Raw genomic sequence first — 22,228 nt, forward strand, 5'->3', positions numbered from 1 at the left:
AGGAACACAGGTCTTTTCGAGCGCACATAAACTGTCGAGGGCGCTCAATTACGATCAGAGACAAACTCGAACGCACTTAGAGTGCACATAAACTGTCGTGCACACTTGAGTCTGATCAAAGACTGATTCGAACGCTCGAACGCACTTCGAGCGCACAGAAACTGTCAAGCGCGGTTGAGGCTGATCAGAGGTACTTTCAGTCTGGGTTGGTCTGATCAGAGACCCTTTTGTGGATGGTATGATTAGGACAATTTCAAGCGTACACCTCAGCTTGGGCCTTAAAGAGAGTATAGCTGAAAGGATAACATTATTTAAATCGTCACTGAAGCTTCAATGTCTAAAATTGCAGTCTGGGCACTCGCCCATGGCGCAACTCAAGTGGGTCTATCGTCCCTAGTGCATCACCCAATTGTGTTTTAAATCCAAAGTGCGTGACACGCTTGTGCAACCCAAGTCAGTATGATAGCCCTGTGCCCAACTCAGGGCTGTTTGATCGGATGTGCTCCTAAATTATGTGCCCGACCTGAGTCAGTCGGATCAAAGTTGGCCTGAGTCGCGGACCTCAGTCCGGGTGCTTTTAACATAATTACAATTGAAATCAGTGTTTACATATTCAATTAATTTTCTCTTTAGTTTTAGCACGAATGTTTTCTTTGTTCTCGCATGAACTTTTATCCGCCGGAATTCTGACATTTCCTGTGAACATTCATAGAGGCGTTGTTTTCCGCATCCGAATACATTTGTAAAAATTTGTCTCACCAATGGCTGCATACACTGGAGTCATTTCAAATACCCCAACTAGTTCTGCATGCAATGTCACTTCGAAACCACTTATGTAGCTGCCTGGAGTTGAGTTGGTTGGCGATCCGATTGTTCTAGCTCCTGCTGTACTACAGTTACCCCCTGCACTTTCTGGTCCCAGACAGCCTCCGATGCTAACGTTGTCGATATCTCTATACAGAAAAAAAATAAGCGTTAGTAGTCTTTAAAGAAAAATTGGATCAATTCTGTTTCACCTCAATGTTTTTTATACCCCCAATTAAAATCTGTGTGGCTTTTATACGGCGCTTTTACTATGTTAAAAGTAGCACGCTCGCCTAGGGGATATTTGGCACAGCTGTAGAGCACTAAGAGGGGACAGAATAGATCCAAAAAACCATCGAAAGGTATCTTCACTTGGTAAAGTGAAACTTGATAAAATTTTACTTCAAAATAAGATGGCGAGGTTGCCACATCAATTAAACCCAAGGCTCGATGCTGCAATACATGCCCAAATGGAGAATATTACTACAGTGTTGTTATCGCCATCGGGAAACTACCAAACGCCGAGTTGAAGTCGAAATACCGAATAGAGAGGGCGATAGCAACCGAGTGATATAATGTCTTTAGTTAACTCTCTGATTGCGATTCCAACAGATGAAAAAATTTATCACACTGTTGCCGTTCAGACAACTAGTTTATCACACTTTTATCGGCGCTTTTATTACCCCGCCAGTCGTATGTAACCATTATTTTTGCACCATTATTATTATTATTATTATTATTATTATTATTATTATTATTATTATTATATTATTATTATTATTATTATTATTATTATTATTATTCTTAATATTATTATTATTATTATTATTATTATTATTATTATTATTATTATTATTATTATTATTATTATTATTATTATTATTATTATTATTATTATTATTATTATTATTATTATTATTATTATTATTATTATTTATTATTATTATTATTATTATTATTATTATTATTATTATTATTATTATTAGTAGTATTATTATTATTATTATTATTATTATTATTATTATTATTATTATTATTATTATTATTATTATTATTATTATTATTATTATTATTATTATTATTATTATTATTATTATTATTATTATTATTATTATTATTATTATTATTATTATTATTATTATTATTATTATTATTATTATTATTATTATTATTATTATTATTATTATTATTATTATTATTATTATTATTATTATTATTATTATTATTATTATTATTATTATTATTATTATTATTATTATTATTATTATTATTATTATTATTATTATTATTATTATTATTATTATTATTATTATTATTATTATTATTATTATTATTATTATTATTATTATTATTATTATTATTATTATTATTATTACTATTATTATTATTATTAATATTATTATTATTAATAGTATTATTATTATTATTATTATTATTATTATTATTATTATTATTATTATTATTATTATTATTATTATTATTATTATTATTATTATTATTATTATTATTATTATTATTATTATTATTATTATTATTATTATTATTATTATTATTATTATTATTATTATTATTATTATTATTATTATTATTATTATTATTATTATTATTATTATTATTATTATTATTATTATTATTATTATTATTATTATTATTATTATTATTATTATTATTATTATTATTATTATTATTATTATTATTATTATTATTATTATTATTATTATTATTATTATTATTATTACTATTATTATTATTATTATTATTATTATTATTTTTATTATTATTATTATTATTATTATTATTATTATTATTATTATTATTATTATTGTTATTATTATTATTATTATTATTATTATTATTATTATTATTATTATTATTATTATTTCTACTATTTAAAAATTCTTAAAAAAGGCCTATTATTCTTTGTCTGCTCATATTGGCCTCAAGTGTACGTGGGGAGGGGCTTTGATTCATCAATCCATATTATGGCCCTTAGTGGTACCTTTGACCCTTTATGGACCCTATTGGTATTAATTCTATTACCCTACACCACATTACGAGCCAACGCCCCTACCTCTAGATTTTCGTCGCAATTGCGCTACTTTGGGACAACTAATTTTGAAGTATTCTACAAATTATTGTTTCGAACCCACTTGTGGGTCGGAACAATAATTTGTAGAATAATTTGAACAATAATTTGTAGAACTCTATACTCAAATGGTTATTCTTTTCGCCAAATTTCAATTATTCTCATTATTGAGAGGTCCCATCAAATTCATTGTAAATCAAAAACAAACATGGCGATTGATTTTATGTCGTAATTGATGTTTTGTTGTTGGACAACAAGCGATTTCATAAAAAAAATTGTGAGCTGCCATTTTTTGTGTTTCCTTCTCTTGTTTTAGCAGATTCGCGTAATGATAGATCTCAATGATTTTCAAATGAGGCCCAAATGAATTATTCAATTTTTCAGTATAATTTTAGCTGAAGTAGAGTTTAAAACAATTGAAATAAAAATACATAATGGTCAGATAAAAGCTAATGATTTCAATGGCTTCAATAATTTGTGTTTTCGCAAATTGTTTTTAATTTTCTTTTAATTTTTCTGCATCTTTATTCCGTTTCTATGGCTTACTCTAACCAAAAACGGGTCCTATTGTTTTTGCAAAGAATTTTTTTTGTAATTGTTATAAAAAATTATTTCCTTAAAAGCTAATGATTATTAAGATTTTTGAATTTTTTTGTTTAAAAAAGGATTGATTTTCGAATTTCCCCTCATTATTTGTTTTTTGTCGACTTTTTACCTAGTCTCATTGATGAAAATTCCCATCTGCTTTGTAGTTACGAAAAAGAGACTTTGTGAGTTTTTGCCTTGAAATTTTTGTTTTTTCTTATTTTGTTGTTTGTTTTCTTTCTCGTAGTGTTTTCAATGACAGCTCTCGTGAGCGCTGTAATGATGCATGACATTATGTAATTAATCAGTAGTTTGGTTGTGTCACTGTTTTTTTAAAACTCAAAGATCTATTTTAATTGTCTCTTCATTTGGTTGACAATTAAGGCAAAATCATAGATGATCTCGGAACATCATGTGCAAACGCACATTAACGAGCAGCCTTGTGTCATTTTAACATAGAATAATTTACATTAATCTTCTGTTTTCTAGTATATAGCTGCCGTGCAATAATGTTTAAAATCAACTCTCATTACAGTTACAACAGTTGCATAACTTTATCACACGGTTGCCGTAGTTACAATACGACTTTACTATTCTCTGTTTATAACTTTAAATGTTAAAGGTGGTAATAAAAAAATTGTGATAATTTCGTAATTTTTTGACGAAGTAGATTTGGTAGTGCCAATTGGGCGTAAACTCCACCGGTAGGTTAGACAACTGTTGTCAAGGCAACGAGAGTTGAAAAAATAGGCTGCAAAACATACTAAAAGTGATCGGAATTTGATCGGACAATTTCACATAAACCCAACATAGCCATCAGATTGCCGAAAATCAACCATTGACGTCCCTTCGCAACAGCGACAGAACAGAAGAATTGATACATTCTGGAGCTAGAGGCTAAAGCTTCGAAATTAATTTTTAAGAACTTGATCCCCTTTTTCAGAATTGACTCTAATAAATAGTGGGTTTTGACGTTTACCCCGTTCTCTTTTTTCTGCTCTTTTGACCTCAACCCGATCCACTATCGCTCCAAAATAACTAATTCTAAACCTTCAATCATTTTAAACAATGAGCGAGGTAATTTAAAAGTCAGACTTAAAAGTATTTCCTTATGTTGGGCTTAGAAATTGAACGAAAGGTATAGCAAAATAAAAATATGGCAATATTGGAAATAAAATAATAGCTCATCCAAATATTTCCCGCTTGCCACAATTTCCCACCAATATATTGGCCGCTCATTTTTTATACAATTATCTCAAAACCCAATAGAAATGGACCAAAATTTGTTCTTTTAATAAAAAGTTGTTTCAAAAACGCGTTTTTATTGTGAAAAATTAAAGCGTCACCTTCGCCAGAAGAGCGCAGACAAAAAAATTAAAGTTTTGTCCTCTCAGATTAACCATATCTATAGATGTCAGGGAAAAATTAGGATAATTTCAGAGGAAACATCAAGTTATCAAATCAGATGGGAGTTTATCAGAAAGATTCAAATGCTTAAACTCACAATGCATTTAATTAATTAATACTGGCAGGCCCGCAAAAGCATAACAAAATCATATCCTGACAGGCTCAAAAGAATTAAGGTTTTCTCTTTCATACCAACTCATGCTCGGACCCATGCCCCTCGTTTAACAGCCCCTCGTTTAACCTCTTAGCGCTTACGCTGGCGACGCGCATCTTTTGCGCCCATTACTCCATTTATTAGCAACTTTTTATGTTAAGCGACAATTTTGGCTTTGCTGTATTTAAGGAGCGCTATGCATTTGCAGATAACAAGTTACAACATTGTTGCATAGCGCGTCTCAAAATGCATGTACAACGATAGGTTTCATGTTTCATTCAAGAAGCGATAAAACATGCAAAGGTTCGGAACTTATAGTTCGATAGCACTTAAAAAATAATAAACATACAAAACAATTATAACAAAAGAACAATTATAACAATAGAAAAATTCCAACAAAGGTAGACAAAAGAGGAGTAAAGAGAATCGATGACACAAAGAATCTTAAACACAGTAAAGGATGAAAAGAAAAGTTACTCATTTTGCGCAAAAAATAGGAGCCAATTTCGTCAACAACTCGGGAGCCAAACAGTGCCCCTCGCCTTCCAGCCATTGGTCTTATCGCTTACGCTACCAATGCGTATTAGTTTTGCCTATTACTTTTTCTGTATGCCGCAAATTTTAGTCAATGGCGTTTCGGCTCGCTTTCTTTAGGTAGCATGCTGAATGAGCGCAAAGACATGAATATTAGAATTTTGATTATGGTGGTATCGTCTCAAAGCGAATGTGTAACGCTCAGTTGCAGCTTTTAGGACACTTTGAGAAAGTGAGCATAGGAGCGCAATTAGCCATTGCATTCAATGTCAAGTGTAACTGACATTTAAAAGAATAGATAGATAGAAGAAACCAAAAACACTTTAACAGAGAAATATGAGACAGATTTAAACAGAAAGAAAATGAAGGAAAGAAAGACAGCTAGAAGTGGATGAAAAATAACAATTACCCATTTTTGTTTTAGGGCCAACAAAACAATAGCCATTTTGCTCACCAACTCGGGTGCGATCCTATGTCCCTTAATTAAAAATCATAGGTCTGCTACTGGACGCTGCCGATGCCCACTGCATTTGTCTTGCTCTTTCAACATCAGTAATTTGGTCAATGACCTTTTGACTTGCTTGCTCTTTCTATGCGGCTTGTTCAATGAGCGCTAAACATGGGCAGTTGAAGAGCTTAAATATAAAAAGAAAGACAAAGAAATGCAAGAAAGAAACGAGAAAAACCAAAAGGAACAGAGAAGAGAAAAACTTTCCATCTTTTGAATCTGAAAATTAAGCATTCTTTTCAATCCCTACTTAAAATCGAACCCCTGCTCTTTGCTGAACAGCCATTAGTCTCACCCCAGTAAACTATAAGTCCTTCTCAGCCAATACTCACACTCGACCCTGTCACTTATAACAACTGGTCTTATCCCTTACGCTAGCGATGCCTATTGCTTGCGTCTAAATCATCAAATCAATTCCATATCAGCACATTTTTGGTCAGACTAGACTCCTTGTTTTTGAAAAGCGGCATGCATTATGAGCTCAAATTATGGCACTGTAGCGCGTCTCAAAACGAATGTATCAACGCAAGTAACGAAAACGCAAGCAAAGAAAAAAAGAAAAAAGACAGAAAAGGAAGGCACAACACAAGTAAAAAGAAAAAAGGAAGAGCGAAGAAAAAAGGTGAGAAAAGAAAGAGAAAGCAAGAGAAAACGAAAGATGAAGAGACAGGAGTTGAGAAAAAGTAAAAGAAACAAAGAAAGGAACAGAAAGATGCAAAGAGATAAAGAGACAGACAGAGTAAAAGAGAGAGAGAGAGAGAGAGAGAGAGAGAGAGAGAGAGAGAGAGTAGTAGATAGAAGAAAAAGAAGAAAAAAAGAACGGAAGGAAGATGAATAAACAAAAAGGAGAAAGAAATGAAGAGCAGAAAAACAACTCCCCAATTTGTTTCCCCCGCAAAACTTGCGCATTTAGCCACCCGTACTTGGGCTCAAACCCATGCCCATCGCCTAAAAGTCATAATTCCAACCCTTTACACTAAAAAATCTAAGCTCTACCGAAAGGAACGAAAAAGAAAAAAAAGAAAACCAACTTCTCAAGTTGTGGTCCAGGAAAATATGCGTCTCTTCCGACCTTAATTAGATTCGATCCCCCTCACCTCGCTGGAGAGTCATTTCTCTTAAGCGATGTCTATTGCTCACGCGATGCCTATTCACGCCAATTGACCTGTCTACTGAGCAAATTTTTGGTTAGTGGCTAATTGCCTCGCTTGTTTTTGCTAAGCGGCATGCTTTATGAGTGCAAAAACTAACTAGGAGCTTGAAAATGGCGATTCAGCGGGGCAAACAGCATGCATTACATTAAGCTGCATGTTTAAGGACCGCTAAAAAATTTGAGGAACATGGTGGTACAGCATTCGAGTTAGAATGAAAATATAGATAGATGCCAAAATGAATCAACAAAAAGCAGATTTGATAATGAAAAATCAAGAGAAAGCCAGTAAAATCTCCGCTCAGCTATCACGAACGCAGATGTCAATTAAGGGGAAAGAAATGAAAAATTCGGCTTTTTGGTCAATCGATTTTTATCTTCTTGGATCCATTTACTACTGAAATAATTTTTTTCATCTGCGCTTTTTCGGTGACTAACTTGACTTGCATCTCTTTCGGCGCATTGGCACTCTAGGTGTCGAGATTTTTCGGTCATTGACTCTTTTCACATTTTGGTCAATGACTCTTTCTATCTGCTCTTTTTCGAACATTGACCTTTTAAGAGTCTTCTTTTCGGTCATTGACCTCTCGCGATATCTTCTTAACCATGCTCCTCGAGAGCTCTTAAACATGCTCTTCGAGAGCTCTTAAACATGCTTTTTTGCCTTTCGTTAAACATATTACCTTATAATGTCATACAAATAATATATAGGATATATGACATGAAAATGTAACATGAAGTTTTGCCACTTCGTCTGATTTTCTCAAGTTACACTTACTAGCATCAAGCAATAGTCAATATTCTTATTCTGTCTTCTTAAATATAGTATTCACTGTGCCCACTGCAAAACAAAAATCTATTTGTATTTGAGGCACAAACACTCAAATTTTGAAATTTTGTTTTATTTTGGCATGAAAAATCAAGATATCAAGAAAAATTTAAAATATTTTCAAAGGAAACATCAAGTTATCAAATAAGATGGGAGATTACCAAAAAAGAAAGGATTATTAACTTTTTTCATAAGCTTCAGATGTTTAAACTCACAATGCATCTAACTGTGGATAATTCTGTTTTAAAGAATTAGAACAAACAAAATTTTTCCACATTTGTTGTTGCACATTTATTTTATCCAGTCAGATAAGCAGTTTCCGTGTTCATCAAATTTCATTTTTGTAATCTGAAATGCATTTATAGAATCAAAGGATCAAAACTTACAGAATTAATGTGCAATCCATAATTCTATTTTCTAAAAAAGTGTTTAGTACTTTTAATGTGCGTATAGAAAAGCTAATTGATGAGCTGTAATTTACATAATTGTTCCGACCCCTACTGTAGTGGGGAGGGAGGAAATATGTACTCCAATGGGGTTTTTTGTTCAGTTAATTTTGGCCGATCCATAAATTCATCGTAGAGATTTGTGAGTGGTATCATTAAAATGCACATACATCCTAGAATATAAAATTAAGAACATCTTTTCGAAACTCATATTTACAGCAATTTATCGAGATTTAACATTTTGTGAACATTCGACAGTTTTTATTCACATCTTCTGTATTTTTCGCAAAAAAATTGGCCCAACTAATATGAAAAAAAATAGGTAAAAATTTTTAATGATAGAATGTAATTGTTTTCTTTAAAGATCGAAAAGCATTGCAAAATTGTTTGATTGTACTTTTTTCGCTAAAAATTTTGACAAAATTTTTAAAATTTGATTTTTTTTCATCGAAAATGGCACAAAACTAGCTTTTTCTGGTCCACTTAGTCTAAAGTTTGTCAGAAGTAGAGACTTAGAAACCGTTGACACAACCTCCGTTAACTCTAGAAGAGAGCTAGTTGACCTTCAGAGCCCTATAGAAGTCTTCAGCGCCCGATTAAATATTTGCCTTTTTTTGCAAATTTATCTCAATAATTATACAAAGTGCATCATTGTTTTTTTTAATTTCTGGAATATTGAACTTAACAAGCGGTCTAATTCAAAAGCAGTTAGAAAAAAAGAGTGGTTTTTAGTGCGCGCAGCGAAATCAGAGAAGGTTTCATCAGGTTTTCAAATTTTTATTTGGGCGCTGCCTTTATTTTTCAAAAAATATTGCCTTATTTGTTTTTTAATGTTTATTACTGACAATATTTTCATTCAAGGCTCCTTTAGTGACAGCTCCCAATTACGAGAAAATGAGGTACACAAATTTTGTTTTCTGAAGAACTCTAATAAGTTTTATGGCTTTGACGATGAGTTTTAGTAAACTTTAACTGAATTCTTGTGTTTTGCCTTCATTTGTTATTCTTTGTGCAGTTTGATTTTTAGTTCTAACTGATCAAAGATCCAAATTCTTCAAGAGTTGTAAGTGAATTTATTTTGAAATTTTTTTAATCTCATATCTGTCAATTTTTAGCTTACTCTCAGTAAATACAAGTCAAAATTTCTTTCAAATAGACACAAACTAGTTTTTCTCAAATAACGGCGTCTTGGTTCTGGCAATACAATAATTCTTACAAAATTTTGCGATTCTTGTGCTTAATTACCCATTTCTGCTTTAATGTTTTGTTCCTGTGGTTAACTGTCCCGTTACTAAAATATCCAATCGCAAAACGTTCAAATACGCAAATTAACTCATTTATTGTTTTCATAACTGATGATGTTAACGGTTGCGACACTGGTAATTTTTTGTGCTTGTCCTGTAATTGCTGTCTTTTTTTGTTATTGGATGACAAAAAATCTCAACGGCCAAATGTGGATATATAGATCACCTAAATAACGCACATCGGTATATAGTTTTATTTTGTTTTGTATTTTCAATTAGTTTTCTTCAAAAAAAAAAAAAAAATGTCAATTTTTCCCTTTTTGTTCTAGTTTTCGTCACTTTTTCATAATTTACGATTTCGTATCAGTTTTGTAACTAAGCCGCATTATATTATCTGTTGAAACAAAGAATACAAAAATATTTTCTCTGTTCGTTGAATGTTTTAAGTGATGTCTTTAGGTCTCAATCAATATTCTTCAGAAGAACTTTGCGAGTTTTATATACTTTCCAATGTTTATGGTTCTTTTTCTTCTTATGTGGAGTTTTTTTACAGAGAGACTTTATGATGTTCAAAGAAGAAGCAAGTTTAGATTTAAATTTCTTGCGATTAATATCTTATAAATTTAATGGCTCCAACACTGTGAATTCATAAAGTTGTTTGTGAAAAATTTTTAGTTCCGCTTGAAATAATTGTTACTTTGTAGTTCTATTACTTTTAAATTCAAAAATAGCAGGCGCAACTAATTTCTAAAACGTTGCAAGATACATTTTTCACTCTTTTACTTGAAATCATATATTTGTTCAGAATTTTTAAAAAAAATCGTTAAAAAAAGGGATTTTTGAGCTTTGCCAATCCTATTTCTGTTAATTTGTTGCTTAGTTTTTATATAGATATTAGTTGTTATCCGTTATCTAGTGAACTACAAACTTGTCTTCATAACAGTTATATTTTCCTTAAATGGTCTTTGTTCTTGGTACTACGAGTTTTCATAAATTAATCGTGATTCTTGCATATTCACCCATTGTTTTTTTTAATTTTTGTTTTTTTTTCACAGTATCGCAGTAATGGCTGGTTCTGTTGCCATTTGAAAAAAAAGCATTTACAAAATTTTATTGTTCTTCGTAATACATTTTTTTAAACTTTGCTCTTTTTTCGACTTGTTATCTTGTCGCATTGAGGAAAAATCCAATATTTTGTGCAATGAATTACAGGCTTGATTTGTTGAGTATAGGTTTTATCTGGTGCCATTTTGATTTATTACTCAATTGTTTTAAGAATGGACAACGAGTTTTTTTTTTCGTAATTAATATTTGTAATTTCTGATTTTTATCGCCGTCTTTTCTGGTTGTCACATTGATGACAGGTCTCATCGGCCCTCTAAGGCATAATTTTTATTTAGTGGTTTGCTAAACGATATAGTAATTTTTTCAATCTCTTCCTCATTTAGTAGGCAATTAAGTGAAAAGGTTAGATGAGCGGGGTCGGAACATTATACGCGAACGCACATTACCGAGGCTCCTCGTTTATTTTCTTTTTTAATCCTTTCCGCTGATTTAATTTTTCTTCTAAAAAATTTTTCTTCCTCGAAGCCAAATAAATCTCAACCCAGAAGAAGTCAATGCGTGCAGTAGAGTTAATCGCCAATAATTTTTAGTTCAATATTTACTTTTAGATACATTAGAATTGTTCATATTTAGGGCATAGAAATCTGGTACAAACTTGAATTGAATTCTTCCGAGTCTGATACTCTCGACGTCGTAATCGAACCCAGCAGGAAGTTTTCCCTCCTCCTCAAAGTCAACATATTGCATGACGTATCCTGTCTCATTAGAATCAGCTTTCTGATCACCCGCAAGTTCAAAAGATACATTGCCTCCATCTGCCTCCTTGTAGTAAACCTTGAACCCTTTGATGTAGTTATCTGTCCCAATAATGTAATACACTTCCACTCGCTTGACAAACCTGAAAAGCCGCAGATCGAATTGAGACTAGAATGCGCTTCCTAAAAAGGTGCTGACTAAATAATGCGCTTCCTAAAAAGGATCTGCCTCTACGCAAAACACAGAGTTCTTGAAAATGGCCTCACAAGCCTCAACTTCTTAAAGAATCATGCTTTGAAAAGAGCCAAAAAGATTTTAGTTCGAACTATATGGTCTCATATCTGTAAGGAATTTCACCTTTGATCAGATTTTTGACTATTTAATTTTGTTCTATCAGACATTAAAAATCTTATTGCGCCTTAGCTTATTTATCCGATTTTGATTTTTAAATATAGAAATAATGTTCATAAAACTGTTTGTCTTGACATCCTGACATATTTTTTAATCAATGCCAACAATGCTTACGTGCTTAAGATACACGTTTTTATATATAATATTATAAATAAATATCCTACCAAGACATGCAAGATCTCGACTTTCTTGTCGAATCTCGAGATGCCTTGGCGAAATCTAGTTCAACTGTCTTTTCATAAAGAATGTAGACTTTTGCTCATTAGATCTTGATAAACTGCCAATTTAACCACCCAAAAAAGTATCTATCAAGGTCAAATATCTATTGGAGTTTTTTTTCTTAAGATTTCACATTTTGTTTCATTTAGTTAACGAAGAATTTTCAATTGAGGAAAAATTCGAATTTTCCTTATTGGTTAATACAGACTCCTTATTTTAGATCAAATTCTCCCTTAATTTAAGCCTGTGGACTTCACTTTCTGAAACTTGAACTACACTCACACATAATCCGTTAGTGTTTTCGACACAACTCTTTTAGCAGTATGTAGAATCTAATTACGTGAATTGTGGGTTTTAATTACTGAAATCACGAAATCTAATTACTAAAATCATTAAATCTAATTAAATTTGCCTGTAAAAAATTCTTACACTAATCCATCAGTGAATTACAAATACGCTGTTGGGGAAACCACTGACTTAATCCCCTCAAAGTATTTCGATCCAAGCCAATTTAACGAACGTAAATCTGTTCCACGAATGTATTCAGATTGCTTGTGAAATCTCTGCGCAAATTGGTCAAATATCCCCGATTTGGGGGGTCTGTTTTAAACAGTAATGCTTAAATGCATATGGAATTCCACTAGAAAAAACCGGCAGTTTTAATGCAGAATAAATATTGATAAAGTACAGGGCCTTATTTTTCACGAGATATTTTTGGGTTAAATTTTTTTCAGTTTAAGTGTCGACAAAATTTATTTTAGAAACATTTACGTTCTTAAATTCCACTTTTTGAAGGTATTATATGAACACAAATTTATACCTTATAGTGTTTTTGTTGTTTTTCAACAAATAGATGGCAATAAAACTCAAATGATAATTTTCAAAGGGATGACTTGGTGCAATAAAATTGGCAGAAGAACTTCACTTTCGATCAGAAAATGTTGACCAGATGCGACGGCTACCGAAGAGTCTTATCTCGAGCAATATTTGAGGCCTGATTCTTGATCCCGAAGTGTAATTGTTCTCTCAAGCCGACGACAATAAACGATCCTTATAGCGACAGCTAGATTTGTACAAATTTGTCAGACTATATTTGCGTTTCTTCAACAGTCAGATAGAGTTGATTTTAGCGATCAACTCTCTAAGTAACTGTAATTGAAGCTACAAAAGCTTTTGTCAATAAAAATGCTGTTGACTGTTCTTAAGATCTTTCAATGAAATGCTTCGAAAAACTAACCCGCCTCAAAATAACAGATTGCTAAATAGAATAAACCAATAAGAGTACCGGAAACAACCGGAAAGAACTCACAAGAAACTTAAATGTTAATTCAACTTCCAAGTTCTAACCATTCGACTCGCAAGTTCTTACAAGTTAATCATTCGGTCTCGACCCGGGAACTATAATTAAGAAAAGGGCAAGTTGGTAATTACTACAAAGATCAATATAAACATGAAATCGGGGAGAGTAGTCAATAAAGAAACTTGGATTCATACCAGTCCAACGCCTTAACCAATAAAATTTAAAAATTATTTTAAAAAGATCAAAATTTTAAAAATAAAAAATAAAGAATCAAGCTTGAAAAGTCGATATATTCAAATGGTCCAGCAAAAATTTGCATAAAAAGACACACATACTTACAATAATTGCTTCAAACTTCGTTCAAGAGATTAGAGCAACTGAACATTTGTAAACTGTTATATCGATGTGCTCATCTGGATTCAAAACATATTCAACTTCTTTTTGACCTGTGTTTTTTCAAAAATTCCATGCAGGTTTTCAAAAAAAAACAATGAACTTTGTCCTTGATAGCGATTTAAAAATGTCATCTGCGTGCTGACTACTTCTACAAGTATCCCACAATGTTTTCTAATGTCCGTCAAAAACATAAAAGCGTAGGTGCAAGCCAGTTCCTCGTGGAACAGCCTGCTATAATGCCATTGCTTTTTTTCACCAGGAAAAAAATATGGCTATAAAGATGTATGCAATTTCCTAATCGCAACATATGACAGTTTTCTCGATTAGTTTCCTCAATTAATTGACAAAAATTATTATTGAAGTACGGCTGTAGACAACTCTTCGGAGAATATCACAATTTCTTGTCAAATTGCGCTTTTCATCATAGTAAAGCTAAAGCTACTTGTTACTTTTGACCATGCAATTAGTCTGAGACACTCGGAACATTTTCCATTAGTTATGATTCATGTATTTTCTTCATACGTAAAACATAAAAACACAGCCAAAATTTTTGGACAGATCAAGCCACAGATTGATATGTAATCGCTCATGTCAATCTTTTACAAAGGAATTTCGTGTCATCTCGGTTTAGTACTTGACAATAAGAGCGCCCGTTAAACGCAACTAGAAGTTGCTCCACGGCAACAAACGGCAACAATGAATAAATGACTTGCCGAGGGAAATGTTAACTTGGCATTTTCTAATGGTCCACGTAGTTTATTAGGATTAGTATGAGAAAATTATATCGCGGAAGAAATTTTTTGGTCGCGGAGTTTGTATGTTGAAATCCTATATAACAATGATGAACAAGTGAAATGATGAAAAAGTGAATTGTATTACACTTTTTTATCGCAGATTACACTTTTTTATCGCTGTCAAAAACAAAACTTTTGATATTTTCTGGTTTAATAATTGGCAGTTTCAGTTTCTGGTTTAAAATTTAACTGTTGTTTTTACTTTAATAATTGGCGTTAACAGTGCACTTTGTTAAACTGACATTTTCCAATGGTCCACGACTTTTTAGGTTTTATTGAGAAAATTAGATTTAAGAAAAAATTGAAATCTTTCGGTCTTGAAATTTTTCTGAGCAAATGCTATCAGACAACAACGAAAAATGAAATGATTGACCAGAAACGTCTCCCAGACATTGGAATTTATCGATTAACAAATCGAAATCAGTAAAAGGCTCAAGTTTTGTGCATTCAGTTTATGGTTTAGTCAAGTTGTACTTATGCTGGAAAGTTGGACAAAATTTACTTTAATTTGTAGAAATCAAAGAAGCGAGACATTTGCAAAATATGAACAATTCACCTTAAATTCACCTCATTTTAAACAAATAACAAATGCAATTCTATAAAAGATATACGCAGAAGTCAGAATGTAAAAATTTGTGAGGAGCACAGTGGTTCTAGAAATTTTATGGTGTAAGATCTGATAAGATGCTGATCAAAAATCATTATCGTGTAAGATCTTATCTGGTCTTAAACAATAAAACTCTGCCCTACGTGATGTTTAATCGTGAAACATCTGATAAGATACTTATCAGATCATATAAAATAATAATTCAATTTTGCTGAATTGTTATCTAAAAAGATCTGCTAAGTGTCTTATCAGACCTTACACGATAAAAGTTTTTGTAGGGCAGAATTATTATCGTGTAAGAACTAAACATAGCTGGCAGACTGCCAGAAAATAGCAGTAATAGCTTCGTAGATCTGGAGTCTCAAAAAACAGTAAAAATGACAGACCGAAAATTCAGCTTTTCATTGAAGGCTTAAATATGTTATATTTTGATTAAAAATCTGTATAAGTCTTTGCTGCCTCTATTAGCTGCTCTGTAATAACCTTCATTTAGAGTGACACACAACCATTTGAACTTGTCTTTGAATTAAAGTAAAAAAAAGTCAATTTCAAAATGAGGAAGTCATTTTTGTGAGTGAGGTAAGTCAAGTATGACAAAAAAATTTAATTACGCAAATGAACAAAAAACTCGCTCCACTAAGAGCAAAAAAAGACGTCACGCACGCACTTCATTTGAAATTGCATGAACGAATGAACAAAAAGAAGATTTTAAGTTGTTGTGACGTCATATGGTCGTAACAAAAATCGCGACGACGAAATATAAAACATAACAGGACAAGTCTTGGCGTACAATTCAAAGAATTTTCATTGACTAAACAGAAAAATAGACCTAAAACGGACTATGAATGGATTGGGAAAACTATTTAGAAAAAAATCCGATCCAAAAAATTGAAAAAAAAGTAAAAATCAAAATGAAACTGCCGCATCTGAACAAAAAACCACTAGTGAGAAAGCGAATTTTTGTTCAAACACCGTTTTCTCACTATACTTTAATTCTAGAGCAAAAAAAAAATTTCACACCGCCAAAGCACTCGCTTTATTGCTCCACTTCCTATTTCGGCGTGACCAAAATCACTACTCCAATTCGACATCAAAATCATGAAAATGTGTGAACAGATCTTAAAAAAAGACAGCGCCCCAATACTATTCAAAATCTTTGAATTGTAAAAACCAAGAGAAGGCCAATAATAGCCCCAGCTATCGCTGTGCGGCTATTAATAAGACATGTTTCAATGATTTCAATTTTGCCGTATAAAGTAGTCAAATTTTTATGAATGTAAAAGTAATCGGTCAACTAACCAATTATGAGACAAAGAATGCGTGTTCATTCTATTTTAGCGGCAGTTTTATTCCGAGTCTCATCTGGGTACCATGGCTCAACTTAGCAGTCCCAGGTTTTGGTCTTTGAAAACAATTTTCAGCCTAGTTTGATAATCACCGCTTTAGAAAAAGTCACTGATACTCGAGTAAATTTTTTCACAATATCTTCTGAGTTTAAAAGAAAATATAAGATAATTGTCTTTTTGTTTCCCTGACACTTAAGTGTTGGATGCTGTAGGTTTTCGGCCACTGCTCAAAAACAACTCTGAATTGTGTTCAATTTGAGGAACATGCCTTACCTTTTATCGTATAATGATAAGAAGATGCATCTCCTTACAGGCTAATAGCAAGATGGTTTTATCAGAATTTTGGAAGATCTTGCACGATAAGAGTTCTGAGAACACAGGGGGATATAGGAGAAGGCGGTGGAGAAATTTTCACCATTTTAATCAACGAAATAACCATAAAAGCTACGTAAAAGATGTATTCTTTTGTAAAAATTTTTTACTGACGGTTTTCACAAATGACCGATTTCACATAATTCACAGCTAAAAGTTGCGGGCGTTGTTTCGTTAAAAACATTTTATCAAATGAATTAGTTTTCATAACGAAACGTTTCGTTGTACGGGTTTGCAGATTCAAGGATATCGGATTTTACCTCCAAAAATGGCGCTTAATTGTCTGAATCCCCTAAAACTGATCATCTTTCAACGTACATAAGATCACCGTTTTTTTTAACTTTCATGGTATTAAGTCCCCAAGAGCGGCAAAATTCAAATAATAATGCATATCCGTTTTGAAACGCTCTCACCTATGTATTATGATTCAAAACGGATACCGCTTAACAATCAAAGTGAATAAATAGGCTTTTAATTGCAAAATTTATGTATAGCATTGTATATAACGATGTATAACGAATTTATGTAATGTTTTGGTGTTGTTCTTCGACTTAGTTTAGGCCTCATTGGAGGCAGAAGAAGAAAATGTTTACCTTAAATGAGGCTGCAGAACTTACCCCCTGAATTGGTTGACAGAGTATGGGAACTGAAAGCAGTCATGTGGATCGCAGAACGTGTGTGCATCGAAGTCATTGACGGTAAATCCAGTGACAAGGCCAAATACTAACTTGTCTCCCGACTGAGAAGTCACACCAACTGAAAAATATATTTACGTCAAATCCCAACAATTAGAGAAGTAGCATGTCGCGAGACCAACCGGGCCGAGGAATTTTGGCAATTTATGCAAGACAAGCAGTAACTAGCATTGGCAAATTAGAAAATTCACCGCAATTTTACGACAAAAGTTTGCTGAGAGTGAGTTGAACTTAAAGGAAAAAAATCAAAAGCATTCACCAAAAATTTATGTCAGACAATTGCGGTGAACTTGCTAACTTGTCAAAGCTTGTTACAGCAAAAAGCATAAAGCTTTTTTCACATAATTTTGCGTTTCTAAGCGCAGATCTTAGATAATTTTGAGTTTCTAAGCGTAGATCTTAAATCAATTTGGCTTCTCGTCGGCGTAGATTATACATAGTTTTGAGTTTCTAAGGGTATATCTTTCATTATTAATATTATTATTATTATGGCGTTTTTAGGCGCAGATCATAAATAAAATACATAGTTTTAAGTTTCTCTTCTTCTTTTATTAGCAAACAAAACATCAAAAAGCTAACTTTTTCCTATAGGGAAGCCACAACAAAAATTCTAACTCATTGACATGCTATAAACAATTGGGATCTACTACACCCAGTCCAGTTTGGTTGGATTTCTTGATCTGATAAAAAATATCTAGTTTCAAAATTCAATATTTGGATATTGTCATGGGTTTTTTTTAGCAAAAAAAAGACAATTATATTCAATTAGGTTACTTCTTTTAGAGTCAAGCTAGACCCAAATATCGACGACGAAAAGGTTATAAACAATTGAGCAAAACAATTGCAGATTCTCAGGGGTTCGTGCTGAATTTAAAACCACTGCTATTAGCTGTTCTTTGAAAAAAAACTATTAGCTTTTTTGCAAAAATAACGCGTGAAAATTGAATTTTGAGGACTCTAGAACCAGAAAAAAAACATTTCAATTAACGATGTTTCTCTAAACAAATTCGCAGCTTTCCAAGACACGCATGTTTTGAAAATTCTTCACCATAATGCAGGTAGGAGATTGAGGTAGATACAAAACTTGATTAACTCCAAACTCACAATCGGCACTCAAACTCAATATTTAAAAGCTCCGGAAATTGTTGTTGAAAGCACTCAAGTTCTTTTTTAATGTAATTCAACATTTAATTATAGAAACCATAATCTTGCTAAATGCAGCAATTAAGCCCTGGTTATTCAAAAGATTAGCGTGACGATATTTTTTTATTTAAGATCAACGCTGCAATAAAAAATCTACTCTTAGAAACGCCAAAAACTATCTAACACTTAGGCTTGTAAACGCAAATATATTCAGAAGCAACTCCAAATTCAACGCAAAACTATGTGCGATCTACAATTAACATTTCAAAATTCTGCAAATTGAAAGCTAAATTCAATGCAAAGAGATGTATTATCTAAAATTAGAAACTTAATTTATGTAAGGTCTATGCTTAGAAACGCAAAATTGATGAAGTTCTACGCTTAGAAATGGGAGTATTTAGAAACGCATTTACCTTCATTCTTATATAATTTTGCATAATTTAGCGTTGATTAATCGGCCAGGTTACTCGACCAGTTCTATGAAATTAAAAAATTTATTTCGGTACCAATCAAAGCACCCTTGTAAATGTTTTAATACGCCGTAAACAAAGTTATTCAAATATGCTAAGTAACATCCAAAATTCTCAGCAAACCTACTGCGAAAAAACATTCACGATGAGAGTCAAACTATTACCATTAGTAGTTTGAAATCTTGAAAATAAAGGTAGAAAAACAAATTTTGAAAAAAAATAGTTCATCTGATAAAATTTGATTAAAATTTGATAAAAAAGACGAGTTAAGTCGAAGTGGAAGTGATTTTGCTAATAAAATTACATGGTGGCCTACTCTATTATTAGGCGACTGGTAACTGGTACAAAAATTGGCCGAACCTCTTGTAGAACCGGTAATTGATCTACCCACTGTAAACGACTCAGAATTAATTTTCGTTTTAACAAGGCGGCTCGGTAATGTGCGTACGCACATAATGTTCTGACCCCGCTCATCCACATTCTTATCATAATTGGCAACCAAATGATGATGAGATAAAAATTTTCTAAAACATGCTTCTCGTTCAAGAAACCACCAAGTGAACACAATAATGGCACCCTAGAGGACCGATGAAACTTGGTGTCAATAGAAATACTAGAAAAGATAAGAAATAAAATCAATTGACAATTAGTAATTAAGACTGAAACTTGATGCCTACACTACAGAAAGCCAAACCAAAATCAGCTTTAACACAAAAAACAAATTACGTATATTTAATACGAAAAGATAGGGGACCTGTCCTCAATAGAAAGCTAGAGAGACCTATCAGTATCCAGCGTGCGTTAGACAACAGCAAAATGAAGAACAAATACCGGCAAAACAAAAAAAAAGTTCAACAAAATGTTACGCGAAATGGCAGTAAAACCGTAAAAACGAAAATAAGTATGACAAAGAGCAATTCAAAATTCAATTGCCCTACTACTTCAAAGCCAATGGTAGCCACCATTATTGTTATAATAATAGAGGAAAGCGAAACTCCTTTAAAATGTACAAATTTTAAAAAATCTCGAAGATCGTACAAATTTAAAATGATTTCTCAGTGGCAGTAGAATCAAAGCCAAGTTTTCAAAACTGTTATGAATATCAAAAATATTAAGTGATATTTCACTGGAAAGGGTGCTAACCTGTCTTTACACAGATTGAACGACAAATAAACCAAAAAACAATTCGAAAAAAGGCGAAGCTCAAAAATACAAATAAGTTTTTAAAAACAAATAATTTCAAAAGTCATAACAGACATAAAAAATCAAAAAAAGATATTGATTAGGTTGCAACACCACTTGAAGCCCATAGCTCCTGCTCTTAATGAGACTAGGTCACGAGATTACAAACAAACAACAAATACAAGAAGCCAAAAATTATGAATAAATCTACTACCTCACAGTGTTCAGTGCGCTATAAATATAAGATGTAAATTGCGAGATTTGTAAATCATCAAATGCTTCTCGTCTGAACATGAACATGCCTTCTTTTATTAAACGAGTACGTAGAAACGACAGAAAAGAAACCCAAAAACTGAACAGTATAGGAAACTCGGATCTTTTTTATGAAAACAATTGGTCAAAACCAACAGTCTAAACATATAAACAACAGACAAAATTATGTTTGAATCAACGAAAAAGCTGTGACTCCTTAATATTAAGATTCAGTTTTATAGTGACCAAATGTAGAGCAAAGAGGAGACAACTGAAAAAATTTTTTCAAAAAATCAAATTGAGTGTCATTGAAACAAGTAGCTTAAAAAATAATATTTATATAGGTTCAGTTAAAAGTCCCTTGGAAGCAAAAGAGATCTTCCTATTTTTTCAAGGCTAAAATCATATAACAAAAAAGGACAAACAATTGCAAACTTTTTTTTAAAAAATCCATTTAAATTTGTGAGAGAACTGTGTCTTAGCGCAACAGCTTAAACTATTTAATGGAAACCATTCGCATTTTCAAAAGTGCCTCCTTTTTGCATTTTCCTTACCCGGATTTCCTCCAATTAGACTTGTCAAATATGTGATAAGTTGACAAGGGAACAAATGAAACAATAAAAAGTCCAATTGTGCTCAAAAATTAAAAATAATTAAAAAAAACTCGTTTTTATCTAAACAAGGAAATCATTTGTATATAAATTTGTAACAAACCTTAGTTTAAAACTCACAAGATCAGAGTTTCCGTTTTTTTTACTGCAACTACGCCAGAGAAGTAGGATAAAATAGTGGCAAAGTTCAAAAACTCAGCGACATTCTCTCAAAACAAATAAGCCATGAGATATTTGGTTAAAACTGAAAGCATTGTCTAGTTTTATATATACCTCCTAATAAAGCCAATTGGATCGTGACATGGGGACTAAAATAGTGGAAAACAAAAAAAACAAATGGTCATGAGCTGAAATCTGAAACTACTATTTTTAGTCGTTCTTTGGTTCTCGATTTTTGTAAAAGTATCTTTCAGTAATTAAGCCCTGGCTTAAAATTCTTGTCAGCGATTTACATAAAAACTAAATATGGGAAATTTCTTGAAAAAAGGCCGTGCCCATTAAAATCTAGAAGCTTTTTATCGTACAGATCCATGGGGAGATCAAAAACATCCCTGCAATGCTGTGCGTCTAAGAAAACACTCGATTAGTTGCAAAATAGATCAATAAATAGACTAATTTTATCAGTATATCAAAAAAATTGCAATTTGAATAATTATCCAGTTTAAATTTGCGAAAACAAGCAAAATAATAACTCCAGAAGAAATTTTAAGCCAGCGCGAGTGCATCTAGCTCACTTTTTGAGCTTACAATGAATAAAAACGCAGCTTTAAGTTGTCTACTTCCAGCACATTTAAAGAAAGTGTGCCAATAAAGCATATTTGGTCTCATTTTTGACCAAAAACAACGAATTATCGTCTCCTTT

General features: G+C 32.2%; 1 protein-coding gene across 1 annotated transcript; it reads right to left on the bottom strand.

The window, feature by feature from the left end:
• Positions 1 to 814: 814 nt before the first annotated feature.
• On the bottom strand, positions 815 to 17,795 carry LOC142357866 (uncharacterized). Its single transcript, XM_075409365.1, has 3 exons — positions 17,631 to 17,795; positions 11,468 to 11,710; positions 815 to 953 (listed from the first exon to the last, which is right to left on the bottom strand). Exons 1-3 carry the CDS (start codon positions 17,704 to 17,706, stop codon positions 832 to 834), a joined length of 441 nt encoding a protein of 146 aa, XP_075265480.1. The 5' UTR covers positions 17,707 to 17,795; the 3' UTR covers positions 815 to 831.
• Positions 17,796 to 22,228: the final 4,433 nt, after the last annotated feature.

The sequence above is a fragment of the Convolutriloba macropyga genome, unplaced genomic scaffold, assembly GCF_964194025.1.
Source record: "Convolutriloba macropyga unplaced genomic scaffold, txConMacr16.3 SCAFFOLD_4324, whole genome shotgun sequence".
Classification (NCBI taxonomy): domain Eukaryota; kingdom Metazoa; phylum Xenacoelomorpha; order Acoela; family Convolutidae; genus Convolutriloba; species Convolutriloba macropyga.